The 24,161-nt window shown below is 42.0% G+C and overlaps 1 protein-coding gene across 7 annotated transcripts in view; it reads right to left on the bottom strand.

Annotated features, from left to right (window-relative positions):
* The window catches only part of EXOC4 (exocyst complex component 4), a 606,961-nt gene that overhangs the window by 392,929 nt on the left and 189,871 nt on the right, over window positions 1–24,161 (bottom strand). Inside the window, exon 10 of one of the 7 annotated variants that reach the window (XM_073328864.2) lies at window positions 2,315–2,910. The exons of the other annotated variants lie outside the window; for them this stretch is intronic. Within the exon in view, the coding sequence (XP_073184965.1) occupies window positions 2,768–2,910 (143 nt within the window). The 3' untranslated portion in view covers window positions 2,315–2,767. Of the gene's footprint in view, window positions 1–2,314; window positions 2,911–24,161 lie in introns of those variants that run through there. 7 annotated transcript variants of the gene reach the window in all.

Here is a 24,161-nt window from a genome sequence, read left to right as displayed (position 1 = left end):
GCAAAATCCCACATTTCAATCAATTTTTTTAAATCTGTGTTACAGCTGGCAAACAGGGGGAGTAAAGTACAGACACTCCACTCCTCAAGTAAGCCAAGTGCTACATAAATGAGAACTATGGCTTCAAAGACAGATTTAGACAGAAGAGAGAATGAGGTAGCTATTTTATGCATAAAGAAGCAGCCTGTACTTCAGCATGATTTAAAAAAATAAATGTTGGTAGTAATTTACATTCACACACAATTCCTCGCAGCACCATAGAAGGGCTAAATATATGCCAAAAAAAGCAAGAAAAGACAAAGCTAGAAGTGTGTGGTGCCTCTGTTCTTAAATAGCCCATTTGTGCTTTGGTATGATAGTAACACTTCTTCTATACCTCTGTTTAAATTAATCACAGGCTTACCACAACTGGTAGACTCACGGTTCTGTTTAGAAACTGGCCTAACCAAACCCTGAGTTAGCTCCAGATCTAAATTTTGCAGCTCAGGGCTGTCTTTACATCTGTTGAGCATCATTAATTTCTTTATAACTTTGAGACAAAGATAAGCCTCTCACCTCAGATCACGGTGAGACAGTTTGGGGATACATCTGTGTCAAATTATGAATTCCATTTAATTTTGTGAATATCATTTATGATTCCAACTTTCATGGTGGGTTCTGAACCCGAATCCCTCCTGCACCTTCAGAGGTTACTTAGGGCACAAACAAGGAACTGGCATCCTTGTGAATCCTGGACCGCTCTTTGCATGTCCTCTGTGTTGTTAAGTTCTATAGGTTAAGTTCTTTGACTAGTGGTTGACTGAGAGATTCTTTTGGTCGGCCCCTTTTCTTTTTCCAGCTACCCAATGGCACATCTGCCTGGGCAATATTCTAGCATCGTCTTTAACACTTCCCAAATATTTCCATCTCTTTTTCTGAATAACTTTACATAAGGCGTGGATGAACTTTCTGCATTAATCTCAGCATTTGTTACACATCCATTCCATTCAGTACCTAGTATTCTTCTAAAGCACTGTGGATTAGAGCAGCCATTTTGTAGCAGACATCTGACACCTAATGGACAGACTATGAGACACTCCAACAGAGCAATCAAGAGCCATCAGTGGTGAACAACTCTTCCATAGTAGAATAATGGGATTTTCACCAACAAGGCCATTGACTTTGAATGTCTCTACACAGAAGCTGACAGGGAGGAGAGTGTCACGGATGGGGGACTGAAACCTAGGCCTCCCCCCAGCTTGCAGCACATGGGGAAACAGGGGATAAAGCCAATTTGAAAAGGGGTGCTGCTCTAAGCAAGTGACAATGACCAGATCCAGAAGTGCTAACTAGCCTAAGGATTTGAGAGAACCCAAAGATTATACTCTTGTGATTTTTAACAGTAAAGCATGCGTGTCTTGCTTTTACTGTCACATTGTCCCCGAAGGATGTAACTAGTAAACCAGAGTTTCCACAGTCAAGTGGACTTGGGGCTGGGGTGACATGTGTGTAAGCAACTGGGGCTTGAGAAGATTGTGACATTGGCTCTGAGACCTAGGTGGTCAGACTGTGGGGTCCCAGTTCCCAAGAAGGATGTCAGGTATGAGATCTGCACCTTGGGAGTGCGTGAGAGACCCAGCAGTAGGCATCGTGACCAGTCACTACCAAGATCCAGTGGGCTTGGACGAATGTAGGATTCAGAGGTTGGATCTAATCACAATAGACCGGTGTCCATCCATAAAGCAGGGCTGGGCCAGGCTGTGAAACAAGGCTTCCAATTGTAGCAGCTCCCAGTAGCTCTATAAGGGTCTGAGCCACTACCCCCTATGAGCTTTTCCATTGACTTCAACAGCTTTGTACTGGGCCTTAAAGAATATGGATTCCATCAACAGCACTGTAAATTTCAGCGTTTTAACTTCTTGACTTACTCAGAGAAACTTGCCATGGCCAAAGAAGACTGTGACTTGGATTTATTAAGAATTGGTTACAAAACCCATTTTAACTCAGTTTGGATTAGGGCTGTCAAGCAATTAAAAAAGTTAATCACGATTAACCGCACTGTTAAACAACAACAGAATACCATTTATTGAAATATTTTTGGATGTCTTCTACATTTTCAAATATACTCATTTCAATTATAACACAGAATACAAAGTGTACAGTGCTCACTTTATCTTTATTTTTATTACAAGTATTTGCACTGTATAAACACAAAAGAAATAGTATTTTTCAATTCATCTAATACAAGTACTGTAATGTAATCTCTTTATCATAAGTGTTGAACTTGCAAATGTAGAATTATGTACTAAAAAACCTGCATTTAAAAATAAAACAAAGTAAAATTTTAGAGCCTGCAAGTCCACTCGGTCCTACTTCTTGTTCAGCCAATCGCTCAAACAAGTTTGTTTACATATGCAGAAGATAATGCTGCCCGCTTCTTGTTTACAATGTCACCTGAAAGTGAGAACAGGCATTCTCATGGCACTGTTGCAGTTGGCATCGCAAGATATTTACGTGCCAGATGCACTAAAGATTCATATGTCCCTTCATGCTTCAACCACCATTCCAGGGGATATGCAGCCATGCTGAGGATGGGTTCCGCTCGATAACAATCCAAAGCAGAGCGGATTGATGCATGTTCATTTTCATCATCTGAGTCAGATGCCCCCAGCAGAAGGTTGATTTTCTTTTTTGGTGGTTCAGGTTCTGTAGTTTCTGCATTGGAGTGTTGCTCTTTTAAGACATCTGAAAGCATGCTCCACACCTCGTCCCTCTCAGATTTTAGAAGTCACTTCAGATTCTTAAACCTTGGGTCGAGTGCTGTAGCTATCTTTAGAAAATTCACATTGGTACCTTCTTTGCATTTTGTCAGATCTGCAGTGGAAGTGTTCTTAAAATGAACAACATGTGCTGGGTCATCATCTGAGACTGCTATAACATGAAATGTATGAGAGAATGCAGGTAAAATAGAACAGGGGACATACAGGATCTCCCGCAAGGAGTTCAGTCACAAATTTAATTAATGCTTCCTCTCACCCCCCAAAACGAGCATCATCAGCATGGAAGCATGTCCTCTGGAATGGTGGCCGAAGCATGAAGGGGCCTATGAATGTTTAGCATATCTGCCACGTAAATACCTTGCTACAAAAGTGCCATGCAAATGCCTGTTCTCAATTTCTGGTGACTTTGTAATTAAGAAGTGGGCAGCATTATCTCCCGTAAATGTAAACACACTTGTTTGTCTTAGCAACTGGCTGAACAAGAATTAGGACTGAGTGGACTTGGAGGCACTGAAGTTTTACATTGTTTTGTTTTTGAGTGCAATTATGTACCAAAAAAAAATCTACATGTGTAAGTTGCACTGTCACGACAAAGAGATTGCACTGCAGTACTTGTATGAGGTGAACTGAAAAATACTATTTTTTGTTTATCATTTTTACAGTGCAAATATTTGTAATAAAAATATGCACTTGGATTTCAATTACAACACAGAATACTATATGAAAATGTAGGAAAACATCCAAAATATTTAATAAATTTCAATTGGTATTCTATTGTTTAACAGTGCAATTAAAACCATGATTAATCGTGATTAATTTTTTTAATCGTGATTAATTTTTTTAAGTTAATCATGTCAGTTAACTGCGACTAACTGACAGCCCTACTTTGGATCCTTTTAAAACGGGCCAGTCACATGAGGGCAAACAACAAAACCTACAGACATGGTCTATCCTAATGTTAAAACAGACAATGCCCCATCAATGTTTGTAGAACACTTTGTATCCACAAACAAAAACCCCTAAATGGTACACAAACGGTTTACTCTAATAACTGGTTATAAGTACCTTTCAGCATCCTTAATAACTAACTGGTTACAGGTTAAATGGCTCATCAGAATGGGTTTAGCATAACTCTACCTTGCGAGAGTCATACATACCACTGACAGACATCTTAGGGCTTTCTCTTTTTCTCTACTTTGGCAACATTTTATAGCTTGTCATGCCAATGAAGTCTATCTCTAAGTCTAGGAACAGTCTGGATCAAGACAAGCCAAAATGGTTAAACTAGTGCTCCTCTTCCTGTCCCACAATGTACTGCAGACATTGCAAAAATCTTCCAGAACGCACTGCTTCTGGGAGCTGAGGCAGGAATTGTGGAAAAGATACCCAGAACTTTCAGCCATTAAAACGGTTTAGGGCAGTGCCAGTGTGGACAGAGAGCAAAACTGAAATCAATTCAACATGGCTAGTGTGGGGTATTCTGAACCCTAAGTTTTAAAGCTATTCAATAAAAAAGAAAGAAAAAAGGTTCCATTGTCTGGCACAGAAGCAGAGGCACTTGAGCTGACGCCCCCATATTACAGCAGGAAGGGAAGCTCTCCTTGCGGAATTCCTATGAGGGCCCCCTCACCCCGGAAAACGTTCACTCACTTGGTCCAAAATCAGACAAATCCCGATTTCCTTTCTGCTACAAAAAACATCTACTATAGCTAGGGAGAAAGCTTCTGGATCAGGGAAGGTTATTTTTTTTTTTGCTTTAAACAAACTACTGCTTGGCCAGGTTACATTTTCTTTTGTCATTCACCTCTGTGGAATGTCTTTATCCAGGGCCATCCTTAGGCATATGCAGCATACTGGGTTGCGTGGGGCAGCCCTGGGTCTTAGTGTCCACCCTTCACCCTCTTCCTATTTCTGTTCTGACCCTTCCTGCAGGCTCCCAACACAGCTGGCTTTGCAGTCTGGTGAGTCTTCCTCCAGAGGGGATCTAGTACTTAGAAGTGAAAAAGCCTCCAGTCTGCCAGACCTATTAGCACTACACTGAAACTGTTAAAGAGCCATTCAAGGGTAAGGAAGCCATTTAACAGGCATTTGCCAAACCCCAGGTATATACCCTCAGTTTCTGAATTTACTGACAAAAACAGTTGTGCATTACTGTAATATTTACTCAGAACATGCTGGTCTACAGGACCTTCATTTAAAATATGCTTTAAAAATATTTCATTAGTGTGTTGCTGAAGATTATAAAATCACATCTCTAAAAAATCCTTGCATTGATTTTTAGATGCACAGTCTGATTATTCATCTTTAGCCTTAAATGCTTAGATCTTCAGACATATAGTTTTTTAAATGAAACCTTCAAAAGACCACCCTTATCTAAAATACACATGTGATCCGGGCCTGCCGTCGGGCATGGCACACCAGTTTAATAATACTGCATAGGGCCCCATAAATCCTAAGGACGGCCCTGTCTTTATCGCAGGGTTAACTCAGGTTGGAACCCAAATCTAAGGGCTGGTCTACACTACGGGGCGGAATCAATCTCAGTTATGCAACTTCAGTTATGTGAATAACGTAGCTGAAGTCAACGTCCTTAGCTCTACTTACCGCGGTGTCTTCACCTTGTGCTTCTCCTTGAGATGGAGTACCCAAGTCGACAGAGCGATCAGCTGTCAAATTATCGCACCTATACTAGACACAATAAATCGACCCCCGCTGGATCAATCGCTGCCTGTCAATCTGGCTGGTAGCGTAGACAAGCCATAAGTAACCACCCTAGCCTTGCCTACCTGTCAGCAGCAACACTGCAAAGTTATACCTGAGTTAGTGTCCTCACTGGTGATGTATTCACCTTAGCCACTAGGATTTCTGGGGCCACATCCCACTTTTTTTGTGCTGAGTAAGCTGAGCCGCTCTGTGGGAATGTCTCCACTTGGAGCTGGAGTGCAAATTCCAGGTCAAGAAGACATATTCACTCTAACTCTGATTGAGCTAGTGTGCTGAGAACAGAGCACAGGCATGCTGGTGCAAACAGCAGGAGGGCCTAGCCACCCTGAGTATATACCTATCCAAGTCACGAGGTATGTCCTCAGGGCAGCTAGCTCCTGCCATCCCTTCCTTAATCTCTTCGTTCTTCTTAGGTGCCAGTGATACTTTGTCTCCTTAGCACAGCCGAACAAAAAGGAAGCAACCAACTGGTTTTAGAATGTCACTGCTCAGATATGTTTAAAGCAGGTGCTTAATGTTAAAATAACATAGGCAGGGTGTCTGCGTATGTGTTAATGTAATTCAATACTGTGAAGTTTAAAACCAGCAAAGAAAATACTTGGAAGCCCTTGATTAAGGCCTGCATTAAACTATCAGCCGCCGTCAAAAACCCAACTGATGAGTAGCTATTTGGCCACACACAGAGCTGTGATTTCCATCCACTTTAATAATCAGCAATTTCAGATTTGCTGCTAAGACATGGATGAACGGGAATGATGCTAATGTGACACTGATGAACCAGAATGACAGTTCAGGCTTGATTAAAATTAACCAAGGTTCTTCAGCACAGGACAAAACAGGAGCTTGGAACACAACTTGCAGCACAACAAACACTTCTGAAGCTAAAAGGAGACAAGAGCAACGTGTTTATCAGCAAAGTGCAAAGGAAACCAATTATATTCTTCTCTCCCTCTCTTCCTCCTCCTCTTTTATTATAATCACACAGAACACTATAAACTTCTACACAACTTTCCTAGAAATCCTGGACCCCCAAAATATATCAGTGCAGTAATCAAAGACTAGTTTAAAGGTTAAGGCTTATTCATTTTTATTTATTATATTGTGGCAGATTGCAGGGGCTCCAGCTAGAATCAGGGTCCCCCTGTATGACACACTGAACACACGAGACACAATTTAAAAGACAGAGTGGGGCGAAACCAGTGATGTCCTGTCAAAATGCTAACAACAAGGGGCTCCCTGAAGAACGGTCAACTCCAGTCAATAATACAGGGCATTCCCAGAGAAAAATCCTAGTCCCTCCAAAAGTCTCATCATCCCCATACTTCCCTTCCCAACACCAAAATCCACCAGTTTCATACTTCCCATTCCTCTTCTCTCCACCAAAACTCAACGCCTTCCATATGCCTTCTGCCCTTCAAATCCATCAATCCTCCTCCTTCCACCTTCTCAAGCCAGCATGCTTCCAACCTCCCAACACTTCCCAGAGGTGCCCCTAGGTTGGTCCTTACAGCAGCGCCAGGTGCTGTAACATTCTTGTTTCTACTGTGCCTGGTACGAGCCAGCAGCCATTAATTCTACTCTAAAATTCACCCACCCAAAGGAAAAAAGATATAGCTCCCAGACTCAAAAGCTCTGTGACCCTACCGTGGCCATCATTAAGGTAACAGGGTCTTTCATTTGAGGGTCTCAAAAATTAATTAAGCCTCACAACACATGCTGCTATTTTGCAAGTGTGTATATTAAAGCACAAAGGAGTTTTAAGTTAAAGTTGAAACCTGGAAGTCTAAATTTGGGCACCTAATAAGTTATTTGCTTTTCAGAGGTACTGAGGCTTGATAGCGCCCAGTGACTTCACTGGATGTAGGTGTCCAAGTTGGGGAATGTTAACCTAAGTGACTTGCAAAAAGTCACAAGGCAAGCCAGTGACAGAACGAGGAACAGAGCCCAGAAATTCTGGCTCCTTGTCCCTCCTCTAAATAATGGATATCATTTAGTGTTCAGAGTGACAGTTTCTGAAATTAACAAAGTCAAGAAACTTTTGGATTCACCAATCATCTGTTTAAACACTAGAGGGAGGACACAGTGGTGCATTTTTGAAAGCATCTGAAAGATGTCACAAGCAAGAGAAAGTTACTTACCTTATAGTAACTGGAGGTTCTTTGAGATATGGGGACCCTATCTGAATTCCACTGTCCATTAGTCTACACATGCACCCGTGCTCACTTGTGCCTCTGACTGAGGAGATAAAGGGCAGAGCAGACCAACCACCTATTCAGTTCCTTGTCCATCACAAACGCAAAGATGATCCAAAGCAGAGAGGAAGGAGGGTGGTTAGTGGAATACATATCGGGACCACACACACAGGCACCAACTTTCCAAAGTGCCGGTCAGGGGCGGTGCTCGACCCCCAACTCTGCCCTAAGCCCCGCCCCACTCCCACTCCACCCTTGCCCCTGCCTCTTCCCAGCCTATTCCGCCCCCTCCCCCCAGAATGCCGTGCCCTCGCTACCCTCCCTCCCAAAGCCTCCTGCACGCCATGAGACAGCTGATTGTGGTGGGTGGGAGGTGCAGGGAGGGAGGGGGAAGCACTTATCTGCGGGGCCCGCCAGCAGGCAGGAGGTACTGGGGTGGAAAGAGCTGATGGAGGCTGCCAGTAGGTGCTCAGCACCCACCATTTTTTCCGAGTGGGTGCTCCAGCCCCGGAGCACCCATGGAGTCGGCGCCTCAGACCACAACCTAAAACAACCTCCAGTTACTGTAAGTAATTTTCTCTTCTTCGAATGCTGGTCCCGATGTGTATTCCATTGTGGGTGACTGACAAGCAGTACTCAAGTAGGAGGTGGGTGTGAGGGTGCAGATGGCAAAGCAGAACAAAGGACCACAGTTCCAAAGGGACTCCGAAAGAGGGTGAGGAAGAGGGGTTTAGAGGGGGTACAGATGTAAACTCTATCATATAGCCAGAACAGATGATGTTCAGCACTCATTTGTCTGTTATTGCACACCAGGTGTTGAAAAAGAGTGCCAGACAATCCCCAAAAGGTGCATGGGTATTGGCAGATGCTGGACTTGGTGGTTTGCAGCTCCTGATCTTCCATCAAAAATAATGCTTAGGTTCAGGATTGGGACAAAGAACATGCTGTGGAAGGTGCAGGGAAGTAGGGCTTTTGAACCCTCTTCCTCTTATGGAGTGGCTGATAAGGTTTCTTGTGGTAGAATTGTTGAGCCACTGGTTTAGGCTTGTATGGCTGCTTACGAAATTTTCTTTTGGGGGCAGGAGCATACATACCCAAGGAAAAAAAGGTGGCCCTGGAATCCTTCACGGTATGCAAAGACTCATCCATCTTCTGGTTACCAGATTATTCTTATCAAAGGGCAGGTCTTCTTCAATAGTGTTCCGAACCTCCTTGGGAAACTCTGAAGCATGAAGCAACAATTCCCTGCATATTACAATGCGAGTAGCCATATTCCTCAAAGATGTATCCACTGCATCTACTGTTGATTGAAGAGCTGTCCTGGCAACCATCTTGTCTTCTTCTATGAGAGCCTAGAATGAGCTCTGTCCTGCTGAGAATCCTGTCAGCAAAGTCCACACATTTTGAATAATTCAGGAAATCATACGCATCCATTAGTGATTGGTAGTTGGCTATCCCGAACAAAAGGCTAAAAGAAGAAAAGACCTTACTTCCCACTAAGTCTAGATGCTTGCCCTCCTTAACAGTCAGGATAACTGTGTTGTTGCCTAGATCTCTCATGGAGTCCTTGACCACTAAAGAGTTAGGGGCAGGATGAGAGAACAGAAATTCTACCCCTTTGGCTAGGACATAGTAGCATTCCTCTGCCCTCTTAGGAGTAGGGGTTCAGATCACTGGGGTATACCAGACCGCTCTAGCTGGTCCAGGACAGCTTTGTTAACAGGGAGCACTATTCAAATGGAACTGGAGGACGTCCAGGAGCTTATGTTGAGGATTCCGAATTTCCTCAAGAGGAATTTACAGCTCACCAGCAATTCTGAGGAGGAGTTCTTGGAACTCCTTCTAGTCATCGGGGGGTTGGGGGGGGGGGAAGAGTTGAAGGAAGGGAGAGGGAAGGAAGACACTGGAGCCACTAACTCCTCTGTGGACAAACGTGGCAATCTCACTGGTTTTCGCAGAACCACTGGATCCAGCATGTATTCCTCCTCCTCAACAGGATCAGGAAGCATCTCGAGTTGTCCTCTTGGAGAGAGGGGATGGGAGGACTCCCTAGCAGACCAGACCAACTCTGCGGGATGGTGTGTGTCCCCCATGGCCTCCAGTATGGCCAACAGGATGGATTTAATGGAGGTTGCAGAGGTCCTAATGGCTTGGTGTACCAATGGCTCTGAGGCAGGTGGTGAGGTGGAGGCTGGTCCCAAGTGGGTCCAGACCTCCTCTCCGAGAAGGCATGTCTTAGAGGAGGAAATAACAAAATCTTCCAAGAAAAAGAAAGCCGATTCCAGATCCAGTGGCGGTACTGATGGTGCCGCTGGAGGGAAGTTAAAACCCAATGATGGAATGGGAGGCAGACTCTTCCCAAAAGTCGGCTCTCCCGGTGGAGTCGGGACCACTCTCGAGAGGGAGGGACCCAATGGAGCAGGAGACACTGGATCTGGAAGAGTAAAGAAGGAGCATAGATCTTGGCTCTTCCCAGGGTGTGTGGGGTCCTGTTCGTATGAATTGATGGAGCTGCAGTAGAGACCATCTGTGCCACAGCCATGGAAGACAAAGCTGGTACCACGGATAGCCAGTGTTGATTGCTCTTTGTAGGTGCCAACAGACCCGGAACTTGTACTTGGGTGGTTCTAGAGGCATCATGCCCTCCAAATCACAATCAGGTGGCAATGGAGTCCTAAACTTGTGGGCTTTCTCATCATTCTCCTGAGATTTAGGACTGCTAAATTCTCTTGGGCTGAGCTTAGAGACTTGCTCGGTTTAGACAGGGCTGAATCCAACTTCTTTGAAGTGAATTTGGAGAAGGATTTAATCTCATGCTTATGAGAATGCTCCCAGCTCTCTCAGCAAGACCTAAATGAGGGATCTGTGAGGATAAGCTCCCTCGCTCCGGAGTCAGACCTCGTGGTAAGAGATGAACTCCTTGCTGAGTAAGGTCAGTGTAAAGGGTGGGGTCTCCCAGCCTGGGTTCAGTTGTGGCATCATGGCCTTTTCCATTAGGTGATTCCTAAGACAAAGTTCCTGCCCTTCTCAGGCACAACTAGAGAATGAACATCAGATATTGCACCTTGCCACAATGCGGGCTTCCTCAAGGCAGCACAAGGAATATTGGTGGTCATCGCTGACCAAGAAGGAGTGCAGGCAGGAAGCACAAACTTTGAAGCCTGGAGTCCTGGGCATAGTCCAGTACCCAAAACGGGATATAGGGGGAGGCATGGGGTTCCCCAGGTCAGGGAGTCTAACTAACCATGAAATAGTAAAATCATTAGATAAAGAACTTTAACCTCTAAAAATTTCTAAAACTATTTACAGATGTATAATATATGTTCACAGATAAAAGAATAAAGCTGAAACTTTGGACACAAGAGGTTCCATGCAGTGGTGAGAAGGGACAGGTCAGCCAACCTGCCCTTTATCCCCTCAGTCGGAGGCATGAACTCATCAAGGGTGTACATCCAGACCAATGGACACTGCTTTTAAAATTCTCCAGCTCTGGGTGCACGGAGCACATGGCATACACATAAGGACCAGCACTTAAAGAAGAACATTAAATATTATTTGCTCAGAATTCACATATCAGTCAACAACTGGACTCTGTTTACAGGTGGGCCTGAGTAGGACCCCAAATTTAGCAAATCGATGAAGTTATGGTTGCATAACCCATGTTTCTGTCGCTGCTCCTTTAAACAGTAGTAGTCAGGTTTTTTCATCATAAGAGCGAAGGAGCTGTCTACTGACTTCAGCTAGTCTGGGACTAGTAGGGAAAAAGAAAAAAATCACAAACACTTGGAGCATTCTGAGCATGGCATCTCCAAGGGTGAAGTCCAATTCCATTCCCAAGTGGGGGGAAAAAAAGGGGGGGGAGGGAACCAAACACTTCAGTTAGCCAGACCGAGAGGGAAACAACCGTACTGGAAGGGAGGTGAAGATCTCTGCCCTGAGCTGATGCTAACAGGCCTGTTTTTACTTATTACAGGTATGTGTTAGAGGCAAACTTAGTTAGAGATTCCCTGTAAGGAACTGTTGTTGTTAGATGTTTAAGAATATGGTACTGTATTGTGTGTTTGTGATGTATATTTTATGTGGGCGAGGCAGGGAGCTACTGCTCAAAACTCTTCAGTCAATTAATTCAACCAGACCCAGAGGGAGGTAGCCATACTGGAGAGGAGGTGAAGACCTCTGCTCCGAGGGCCGACAATTACAGGCCTGCTTTTACTTCTTGCAGGAAGAAGATAACCACAAGAAGGATATCGGCCTATGCAAAGAACTGGGCACTTGGTGTTTGTTCAGCTCAGGACGACGACGTGGTGACGACAGTGCCAAAACCGTGGTGCATGTTTTAAATGCATAAAATTTGTGGCCGGTGTATCTTTTGGTACTGAAGAAAACTGTATGTTTGATACTATTATTTTTGTTTGCATAGTATTTACTGTATTGCTGTAATGATAAGATTGTGTTTAGATTGATAAAGAATCTTAATTAACCCTCAAATTGTTTTCCTATAAACAAAGATTTTTTTCTTAGTCTGAGCAGCTTTATTACATTTTGGTGTCTTTATTCCAGACTGGAGCAACTCAGGGTATGGGCATCTGCATATTTATCTTCTGTGTTACCCACAGCGGGGGGAATTCCATTGTCATAAAATACAGCAGTAAAATGGGTTACCCTTGCATCAAAACCTAAAACTTTACATGCCCAAAAACTATCACCTGTAGTCTCAGGATATGGCGACACCGCAAACATAAATCAATTAATCCCAGCAGCTAGTCTCAGAGCCTAGATCAAGTGACCCAGGATTGCGCTAAAGGGCTAAAAATAGCATCAGAGACATTCCCGCTCAGGCTGGAGACCGGGTTCGGAGACCTCCCGCAGCTCCGGCACAAGTGGCAACATCTACACTACTATTTTTAGCCCTGCAGTGTGAGCCCAAGTCAGTTGACCTAGGCTCTGAGACTCGCTGCTGTAGGAGTTTCTTTTGCAGTGTAGAAGTACCTTTAGTGCAGTTTCAGGGACATGTAAGATCTGTATTAATATGATAATTCCCTTGTTAAAACCTCACACTAACATCCCAGAATGCATACTATTTATGCATCAGTCAAACACAGTCTCCCAGAATTATTTTCCAGCTGTGAATTAGCTGAAATGGCCTTAACCTTCTGTAGTCACATTACTGGTTCCTTTTATAAACAAAATATTATTCCATTTATAACACAATTTCCTACACTATCCATTATTAAAATTCCCTCTCAAAAACGAATTTACATCTGAATGATCTCATTACTTCTGAACAAGTCAATTATTGCCTCTAGTGAACAAAATAATTAGACTTGTGCTTGCTCTTCTCAGATTCTTCCTTAGCAGTCCTGATGCAATGATGGCCTCAAAATATAAGACTAGAAAGTCTCAAAGATATAAACACACATATGCTTACACAACATGGAAGCAAGCAAGCAAAGGCATCTTCATTCAGGGTGGGTTTTTTGTTTTGTTTTTTAACAAATGAAATAATTTTCAGGTTCTATAATGAATTGTTTGAACAGTATGGGACAGTCAACACCGCAGATTTTAAACTTGGGTACTCAGCCTCCCTGGGGATGAGTACCATATAAGAATCTACACAGATAAACTTGTTCCTCCAAAAATGGAGCCAGCCAGCCTTCCATTTGCTCTGAGGACCTTGCCTACTCCATGCGGCATTGTCACAAATACCGTTGAACACGGCTTGAAGAAGGAAGATTGTCTTTAGAAGGCTGGCTAACGGATGGAATGCTTCAGTACATTATAAAGGTTTGGAAAAATATTTCAGCTGTTGTAACAAAAAGACAAAATATTGAAATAATTTGTAACTCACTTTCCCTCCTATAGGCTCTGTACCTTCTCTTTGTCATTTGCTCTCATTCATACAAAGATTTTTATCTTCACTACAATCTTACCAAAAAGTGCTCCAATTAAACTCTGACATCAATTTCCATGCATTGCTCTTCAGTGAGATTCCACAGCAGCTGTCCGTTACAGAGAAGTCCTATAGAATTCAGGAACAATCTTTCTCCACAATTTTTAATACAACCCACAGAATATAATGTCTATCTATCTATGAGTTTGTCTAAACAGTGCTGCAGTCCGGACTACGAGGGTGTGATTTGTAGACCACTCTGAAGTGTTGCACTTTAACTGCCTCATGTAGACCCTACAGGTGCGAACTAAAAGGTACCTCGTTCATATTAGCATAATACTGTTTGAAACATGACAACTTCAACGTGAACTAGGCACCTTTCAGTTCATGCCAGCAGGGTCTACATGGGGCAGCAAGAGTGCAACACTTTAGAGTGCTCTACAAATCACACCCCCGTAGTGCGGACTGCAGCACTGTTTAGACAAGCTCATAGACAGACAGACATCATATTCTGTGGGTTGTATTAAAAATTGTGGAGAAAGATTGTTCCTGTATTCTATAGGACTTCTCTGTAAGGGGCAGCTGCTGTGGAGTCCCACTAAAGTGCAATGCATGGAAATTGATGTCAGAGTTTAATTGGGGCACTTTTTGTAGAAAATGCTCTACAAATCATACCCCTGCAGACTGGACTGTAGCGCTATGTAGACCAGCCCCTTCTAGGTACTTATATGGCCCTCGGCGCTCTACCATATTAATATCTCGTAATTGTTAATTAATTTTGATGTGTGGTATGGAAGTACTATCCCCATTTCACAAAAGGGGAACAGAAGCAGAGGGTACATGAAGTGACTTGCCTGAGGTCCCACAGGAAGATTGTGGCTGAGCTGGGAACTAAACCCAGATCTCTTGATTCCCAGTCCTGGGCCCTACCTACTAGACCAGCCTTTCCACCCCAATAGAGATTTGCATTCTTCTACAACATTCTACTTTAAAAATTCTGTAGAAAGGAGTTCATTCTCTCAAATTCCATAGATTTTTAGAGTAATTTTCATTAAGCCTTATTATATAGAACTGTCTTGGTTTCATCCCAAGTAAATTCTACAGATCTCTTCTATATGAAAGGGCATGCAGAAGCATCTCAAGAGCATGCACATCACAACAGCATCGAAGCCAGTGAGCTGCAACTTTGGGTTCTTATGGGGAACTTACTGAAATAATTTTTTAAGTAGTTGTTTTTATTGACTATTAGCTTTGTAAAACCTCACAGAACTTTGCCCTTTGAAAACTAGTTGACACCTAAATTGTAAAATACAATCACTCTAATTACCATCCTACTTCCCTTTCTTCCTCCTACATTCTTCAATTCTAGCATGATTGTAACAGCTAATATATCACAAGCCTCTAGTGTCAGAGGTTAATGCTTTATAATATTTGAAAACTGGAATCCCCAGCTGCTTTCAGATGGTATAAATCACTGATTTCCAAGCTCTAGTAGTTCTTGAAATGGCAGCTACTAAAACAAGCTAAAATGGATGTGGGGTGAAAAGAGTCAATATGGTAAATTAGAGAGATGTGAATTTATGGGCCAATTTTATGTGACTCACTAGGGTTATAAATGAATTTTTTTTAGTATTTGTAGTGCACCCATCATTGTAGCATTTAGGCATTGAATACTGGATGCCAATGAAAAGCAGTTACCAAGTATCCATTGGCATACAGCACTTATTTCTAACACTCCTGGTTTGAGATGTAACAGACTGTGAAAGTGGTATAACTTTTGATACCCGAGTAGGCTCAAATACTTGACTCTGTTGCACAAATCCTACCTGACAGGAGAACTGATGCAGAACAGACCATGAGTGATGGCTCTATACCTGTTATTCCAAATGACAAGAAAATAAAATGGAAGCCTGGCTGTAAGAAACAAAAGTGTACAACTAGAGATTCAGTGTTGAACCACCAAACCCTTGGAAAAGGTAAAAAAAAATTGAGACTCCTTTGACAAAACACTGGAGATATACTCTGCAACCCGCATCCACGTTCTTTACAAAGCATGCAGTGAGGACAGAATCCCTAAATATTCAAAGGTGGATGGAATTAGTGCCTACTTCTGGAAATCTTGATTTTTTGAGAAGAATACTCAGAAGGAAGCATACCAGACATAGTCCATTTCCACACACACGCCTTCCCCCACCCCTGAAAAAAGATGACTGCATATATAGCAATTAGTAGTGGGGCACTAGAAGTGAGGTCATCAGGGTACTTTTCCCAGGTCTGCCATAATCTTCCTGGCCTAAACACTTATTCCTCTTTTACAGATAGCAAAAGTGGGGCTAACACAACTCATCTTTGTGAAACACTTTGTTACTCTTGGGTGAAAGTCTTTATGTAAGTGCAAAGACCATCACAATGCAAAGTAGATATCTGAGTGCATCCTATATCAAGAACAAAAAAGAGAAGGATGTATGAAAAGGCGCCCGTTTGTATGAAATGTGGGGTCCACAGTATTCAAAGGAGAGGTAGGGCTGCAAGCCAGCAAGTGATTTTCAGTTAAGGTGTGAGAACACTAGGGGGTAAGGAAATGCATTATTTAGGATTTGCTAAGCAAAACGTGTCCACTGATCATTTAAATGCTGGGGAGGGAGTGCATAACCTCTTCCCTCTGAAAGAGTTCCCTGGTGTTCAGAATAGCAATTCTATACAACCTATACATTTAGTTGCTGTAAATCTGTGGGTTTCAACCTGTGGTCCGCGGACCCCTGGCGGTCCACAGACTATGTATAGGATTTTCAAAGGGATCCGCACCTCCATATGAAATTTTTTACAAGTCCGCAAATGAAAAAAGGTTGAAAACCAGTGCTGTAAATGATCCTGAAGCTATGGGCTTAGAATGAGAGACATCTAAAGAGACTGTCTTGTGATTACATTAAAGAATTGCACTGCTTCTGGGTCAGCTAACAGATGGGAGTACAGGCCTTTCACATCAAGAATTTACAAAGGAAAATGAGATACATATATAAATGGTCACTAAAAAAAGCCAAATGTCCCATTTTCTGATGTTTGGACTTCCTGCATAATGTTCTGCAGCCCACCTCAATGACTGCCTACAATAAAGATGGCAAAAAAAGTTCCAGTCATTGCATTGTATGTACTTGAGCATTCGTGATGTGCTAAAAAAACATACTAGAGAAAACAATGTGATTTTCATTGATCATCCAGCTGAGAACTTGTCAAGATCATCAACTGGGTAAGACGACCCATCAGGTTAGGTAGAGAAGCAGGAGACGAAGGCTCTTCCTTTAAAAGGACACAGTCAATATTGAAATCACAGTACTGTTCAAGTAACAGTGAGGATGATTATAAATGAAAGATCAGAAGAAAAAGCATTATTTCTCTCTTCCCCTCCCACCAGTTTCTTTACTTTGTGCATGTTAAAGGATTTTCTCTAGAGTCAGCTTCACTCTCTCATTGATGGTGAGTTGCACTTCCTGTCTCTCGCAGTAGTGTAAATGGCAGATCCAGGGTATCCTAAGTATGCATAGTAAAGTATTGTTTTCCTCCTCTGTTAATTTTTTTAATTAATGAACTCATCTCAGAAAGGAAGACAAGGAGCAAAGTCACTTTAGCCCTGTGGACAGGTGATATATAGCAATGCTGAAAATACCAGATGGCAATCCCCTCAGAAAACCTGCCAATACAAATGGACCAGAAGTGTCCAGAAAACCACATGTAAACATTAAGAAAAGTCCAAGCAAACACATATGGTCATAGTTCTGTTAGAATCTAGAAATATTTACTAGCCCAGTCCAAAACCAAAAATCCCTATTATTCATACTCTGATTTTTCATAAAGACCTGGAAAACAGCTGAGGTGGCTTTGTCTCACCAGGGAAATAATTTTCCATAGCTGATTTAATCTGTGACAACACTAACCTAATCACAGCAGCTGTGCTAAGAAAGCAGAGGACATCTCTGGAATAACATGGCACAGATCATCCTTTTAGCCACGTTCTATTAGTGCCCATTTTCTGCTGAATGTACAGTTGGTCCTGTATTTACAAAGAAACTGAAAGACAGAGGCCAACATTATTTAAAGTAACTAGTGAATTTCAGCATGTTAGGTTTTGGGGTGTCCACTTGAGACGCCTATTAGTGGAGGGCCTGATTTTCAGAAAATGCTGATCTTCAATCCTTAAGGTGTTTCAAAAACTGAGTCAATGAATTACTAGCCACATTTGAAAATCTTAGGCAGAGCATGTCAATGGTCAAACAAATAAAAAAAATAGGTGGAGGGATGACAGACCTCTTTTTGGAGAAAAGATTTAATAGGTGAGAACCTCTATCTATGCCTTCCAATTTCCACATGAGGGTCCATACTTAGAGCCCTGCTAGATAAGAAGCTTTAAAACGCAATGTTGCTAGCACTTCCAAAGGAACACCCCAAATCAGGGCAAGTCCCAAGATAGATGATTTGATTAATTCTTGTTTTTGACTACTTAAAGCAAAGATGAAAGATGTTTTCTAAGATAAGAAAAAGAAAAAATATTCTGAGAGCTGAGATAAAGTCAAGGAAAGCTGGAAGAATTCCACTTTCGGAGGGGCAGCAGTCCAAAAGGAGATATGGCTCCAAAAAGGAATCTCTAGAGATGTGGAAGAATTTTTATTTTTTTTAATGCCTGTAACTGAAAACTCCTGCTATAATCATGCTAAGAGTAAAAATAAATAAATAAAGTGCTCACAATTTCGAGAGACAACCTCTCTATTTATGCTCTTATCCAGTACTAGAGATAGACTGAGATGTCTCAGCTCATTCATGTTCTGTGAAGGTGAGACAGCAGAGGGTCATCCAGAGCTGGGATTTGTTGAACATCAAGATATGTTGCAAGGTTTAGGTATTTATTCAGATTCTGCTGAGGGTGTGGCTGAAAGGATGGAGGGGGTCGTGGAAATATTTTTCATCATTGTTAAGTCATGCTTATTTAGTTGATTAATATATTTGAAGTCTTTTTTTCTCCTAGAAGTCATGACAAGTGATCAGAAAGAAAAACTTGGACATACTAAACTGAATAAACATGTGTATAAACTAGAAAACAAATCATGGAAATGCTGAGGATTTCTTAACTATAACATTCAAAGAGGTATCACTATAAACAACTTCTGGGTGTACCCGTATTCTGTCACTGTTCATTATTTCCTGCAAAGCATCATCTACTGTACTGCTTATGCTCAGTTGGTAAAGCCGTACTTTACTGGATATTCCCTAATGCCCTCATTAGCATTTGTTAGTTCTAGCAAAGAAGTTTTGAATCAATCTGTTCAAGGTCCTTTTCACATCCTGGGCCACTTCCTTCAGAAATTTAGGATGGATACGAGCGGACCTTGATGTCTCCAGCTGTCTCCATTTCCTGACCCCCTAATTTCTGATTCTGGGCAAGCCTGATTTCTACCTTTTTTTTTTTTTCTCCTTTCTCAATTTGAAAACCTAATCTCTGTGTTCCTGCATCTTTCTACCCTACTCCTTGGTGAACACTGTGACAGAAACTTAGAAGTAAAAACACATTCTCTGTGCATCATCTATAAACTTATATTAATCTGACATTATTGTTGAGACTTTAAAAGACAACTGAGAGACCATCTTGCCATTGGGAAGCAACGTGTCAGTCTTGGTTTATTTTTTAAAAAAGTAAAATATAAATTTATGCCACTTTGGGCCTCCAAAGGGCCCCATTTGTCTAAAGAGAAGCCCTAACTCTACTGGGCACTGCTAGCTATGAGCCATATTATGCCATCGTTTTTTTTTTTCAGAAGAACCCCCATCTGATTTCAATAGGGTATTCTGCTTAACAATCCCAGTAGGCTAAGGCCCTAGGTGGTCAGCAGGGGGGCGAGCCACAACAGTAATTGCCTGGCTGCCTGTTAGCATAAATTCTGGTGGTGCCCACCGCCTTAATTGGTGACAGGAAGGGAAGAGCACATTCAGTGAAAAGGGGTATCTGAAAAGCAACCTCACTTCCAAAACAGATAGGCAGCTGCCAGGAGAATTCTGCTGGGGCTACCAGGCAGAACTGGTGGTACAGTGAGCAGTATATTGCAGATAGAAAGGGTTCGCTGAGAGGCACTGTGTACTGGAGAGAGGGAGGCCAGAGGGAGCTCTGATAATAGCATTCTTGGGGGGCTGGGTTGGCAACTAATGGAGCTCTTGCTCAGTTCTCCTGCACTCCCTTTGCTGAAGTCCCCTCTTGGCACCCCAGAGGTATCCCATCTTACACTTGGAAGATAAGCATCTGATCCTCCACCCCTGAAGCTTTGTCACTGACTTCAGTGGGAGCAGGATCAGATCATAACATATAATGATGGAAACAAATCCAGCTGTGAAGAGCTCCAAATACAGTCATGCCCAGACATAAATATGGAGTTCCACAGCTTGCTATGTTAAATGTTTGCTAGTACATCACATCCAGCACTTGTGCTGTGAATGACTTTCAGAAACACGACTCAGACTTTCAAGACCAAATTTGTCTCAATAGGTCAAAGGCATCTCACGAAGGGGCAAAGTCCATGTCTGGTTAGTAAAGAAATGTCTAAAATAGGGATTAAAGTAACGTAAAATATCTACCCAGTTCCCAACCCCATCCACATTTCCTATACTGTGAAAAGAACCATTGTCCAACCCCACTCAGCTAGCTCAAAAGCAGCTGACAGGAATTCAAGCAAACTTTTAACAACCAAATTTATCTACAAGCTAAGAAGCATGAACAGTTTCATTCCACGAGGACAATTTTTGGAAGTTATAAACTCTTGAAAATAGGAGCTTGTAATGACAGTGCCTCTTCAACCAGAACTACAGCAAAGCCCGCACAATGCTGCATATTATACCTCTCCTGCAAATTAAACATCCCTCAGTACCTCATACAGCTCCGTCCTGTCTCCCTGAGTAAACCCTGTATCCTCATCTATTTGAATAAAGTGGCATTCGTCAGAAACTCAGCTTAAAGACTATTCACTCTCCGCTTTTATTTTTACCCCTCTTTAACTCTCAGCTCCGTTTTGCAGTCTCCACTGCCATCCTTTGCACATGGCAGTGTAAGCATTTAGGGGGAGATGTTCCAAAGGGACAAAGGACAGTTCAGTGCCCAACTCCCACTGAAATGAGTGGGAGGTGAGTACACCTTACTGCCGTTTGTGTCTTTGAACAACAAACCCCTTATCACAGAGAGATGGGTTAAAACCAAAAATTCAATTCCAGACCCCTCTGAATTTCAGAGGCAGGATATGAATCTCCGAACTGAACCTCTCCCGGCCATTTTGGTTCCACATCAGATCTTCCCTCTTTTCCATTCAGTTCATACACCTAGGCTTTTGTACTGCATACGGAACTGAGGTACCCAAGCATCTGTGCTCCCTTTGTAACCTTTATCGATAACACAAATGTCACAAAAAACATCTGGTCTAGTGAGATTTCTGCCATTTGGGGCTGAAGGGTAAAGTTTTCTACAGCACCGAAGTGACACAGGGTACACATTCTGGACTACAGGGGTTGTGAAAAGCAGCGTGCACCTAAGTGCTACTCTGTAACTCCCAGGTGTGTACACTGCAGGCTCATAGTAAAGGGTTCCGAGTTCACATTAATGTAGTGTTGTTTGAAGAGGGCTACATTAATGTAAATCAGGAACTTTTTAGATTGTGCCTGCAACGGGGGGAGTTGCAGTGGAGCACTTTGGTTCGCACGGCTATTCACATCCCCATAGTGTGAACAGTGGGGCAGCGCAGATAAACTCTTAGCAGCCTACATCCCATTTTAAAAAGTGATAGACACTTAGGAGACTAAGTGTTGGCCTACATGGGGGCATCCAGGAAAATTAATCCAAATTAACTAAAGTGTGAATTTGAAGTGGATTAGCTAAAATAAATTAAATCCCTGTATGCACATGTTATTCAGAATTAAAGTGACCTTAATTCAGTTTAGTTTAATATACTTTGGAAGTTAATTAAGATAAACAAAATTAAGGTCACTTTAATTCTGATTAAGGGTGTTCACACAGGGGTTTAATACAGTTTAACTAATCCACATCAAATTTGTTAATAACCTTTCATTAATTCAGATTAATTTCCCTGGATGTTCCCATGTAGACAAGCCCTTAGTCACACAGCTCTATGTAAGCTCAAAAGTTTGTCCAATAAAAGATATTACCTCACCCACCTTGTGTCTCTAATGAGCTCCTCAATCACTTTTGAAAATTTAACCTGAAGTCTTGAAAAATTTTGGCACCAACTGATAAACTATTAGATGATTGAAAATCAATTTTATTTCTTAATGGCGTTTGTTCTTTTTTCTTTTGGAAAAAATATATTCCCCCTGACACCATGGTTTCAAATGCAGCTGATACCAACAGTTCCATTTCCTTTGTTTCTTTTTCAGGCACCAAGAGCAAGAACACGCAAAATCTACAGGGAAAACTGCATGCTAATTAGCTAGCATGTGGAGCTAGCATAGGCAGCATAAGAGCTAAGTGCTGTTTTTCTGTAGGCCTCACAAAAATCTCTCGGCCAGGGAGTACATGATAAAAAAAAATTAATCCACAAAACATCCTCTATGAGATTACAAATATTTTTTTAAAAAATCAAATTTTGTCCTATATTATCATGTCCTTTTAAAATTCATTTATTTTCTTTAGCTCTGGTATTTGTTTTATCTGTTTTTATGCTTAATATTTTTCCTCTGTTTGTCCATCTGCTCTGACTGACTGAGCTCAAGAGACCAACTCTTCTGGCTGGCATCCCAAAGTCGGCAATGGCAAAAACCACATCGCCAAGGAGTTAACAAAGGTTAAGCAGTGATAATGGCAGCGTGCAGCTTCAGCACAGTTACTTGTTGGCATTAGGTGAATCTAAACATTAGGGAGTAAATTAAACACCAGAGAGAGGTCTTACTTTTTCAAAAGCAATTTTACATAACGGCCTTCATCTAAGAGGCATTTTCTGCTCTTGGCATCAGCAAAGAGAAAGTAAAACTCTAGATTTAGTCAAATGAGAAACTTCTAGGATGGGATTTTAAATCCTTGATACCAAAAAGCCTATCTTGGTGTTAGTAGAAGTAGCTTTTCTCTTTCCTAGCAGCAGTCTTAACAATCAACCATTATTTAAAAAAAAACAAAAACTCATTATGTATGGCACTGTGATTGTGTTGTAAGAGATTCTTCCCAGCTGCTTATTTCATATATTCAATTGTGTTAGGAAAAACATGTCTTTATATGGCCTAGAATTAATGTTTTCTTTCTCCATTCAGTGTTATCCATTTTTTTTATTTGTTCAAAGCATTATTATTTTTCATGTATACAAAGATTATATCCTGTCCAAATGAGGCCCAAGTATGCTCAGGTGGTAAGCTATCAGTTATTAGTAAGAGAATGGTCTCCACCCAATAAAAATAGTAAGACTGGATTCATTATAATACCCTTAATTTTTATTCACAGCAACAGGAGTTGCACAGCAAAAGGAATAGCCTTGACATATTTATGAACATAACATGCCTGTACCAGTCTTCGGAAAATAAAGAAATTAATATAGTATTTGAACAACATACCATTAAATTATCTGTCTAGGACCACAAGAGAAGCTGCAGTCAAGAACATTCAGAAATCAAGATGCGCCAGACCCATAGCTAAGGGGGAAAACTCAACCCAGATCCTAATGAAACACACACACACAGCTTACAGCATAAATATCTTTAAATACAATGTAGTTAGGTTTTCTGTTACCTAAGGTTAAAACAGCTATACCACACTAATGAGAAGTATCAATTATGGATTCGCTTTTCTCAATAGTCAACAATGCACAGATTCAAGCTGATAAGAATATGACTTCCTATTTGCCAAGGTCTCCAAAGAAAAAGGTGACTTTCTAATCCAATACCGTTCCCCTGCACGTGACTAGCTGATGCAAACCAAATGGGAAAAAAAATTTTAAAGTGGGATCCCAACTCTGAAATGTGACTATGTAAAAATACACCATTTACCCAACAGGTCCCCTCCTTGTGGGGATTCTTATTCTTGTCATGCAGGCATACAGAAAAGTGTTTACCATTTTTGACTCCTGTTTGCCATTCAGAGCCAATACAAGTAAGAGACAATGAGCTGGATTCTATTCCCTTTTGGCATCAAAAGAATTCTTTGCTAATTTCCAATCAGTTACACCTGTGCAAATCTGAGAATAGATTTTTTTTCCTCCTGGGTTGGGCCAGTGTCACTGAGGGCATAATTGCAAAATAATGGTGTTAGAAAAATGTAACTGAGAGCACTTCCAGCTTCCTCTCTGGGTATCACTGGCATAAAAAATGCAGATAGTTCTACCAATATGATGTCACATTACATACTAGATCAGTGGTCCCCAAACTGTGGGATTCCCTCACAAGGGGGGCGTGAAGGAACATTCAGGGGAGTGTGGCGGGGCTTTGGCCAGTTCCCACAGGAACGTGGAGGGAGCATCAACCAGGCCTGCTCTGCCCGGAGCTCTGCCTCGGCCCTGCACCCAGCTGCTCACCCCGACCATGACCTGGCAGTGGCCCTACTCCCAGCCCAGACCCACTCCCAATCTCCGG

Source organism: Lepidochelys kempii, chromosome 1 (assembly GCF_965140285.1).
Source record: "Lepidochelys kempii isolate rLepKem1 chromosome 1, rLepKem1.hap1, whole genome shotgun sequence".
Classification (NCBI taxonomy): domain Eukaryota; kingdom Metazoa; phylum Chordata; order Testudines; family Cheloniidae; genus Lepidochelys; species Lepidochelys kempii.
The sequence above is the reverse complement of the archived record's forward strand: the minus strand, read 5'-3'. Positions and strand labels throughout refer to the sequence as shown.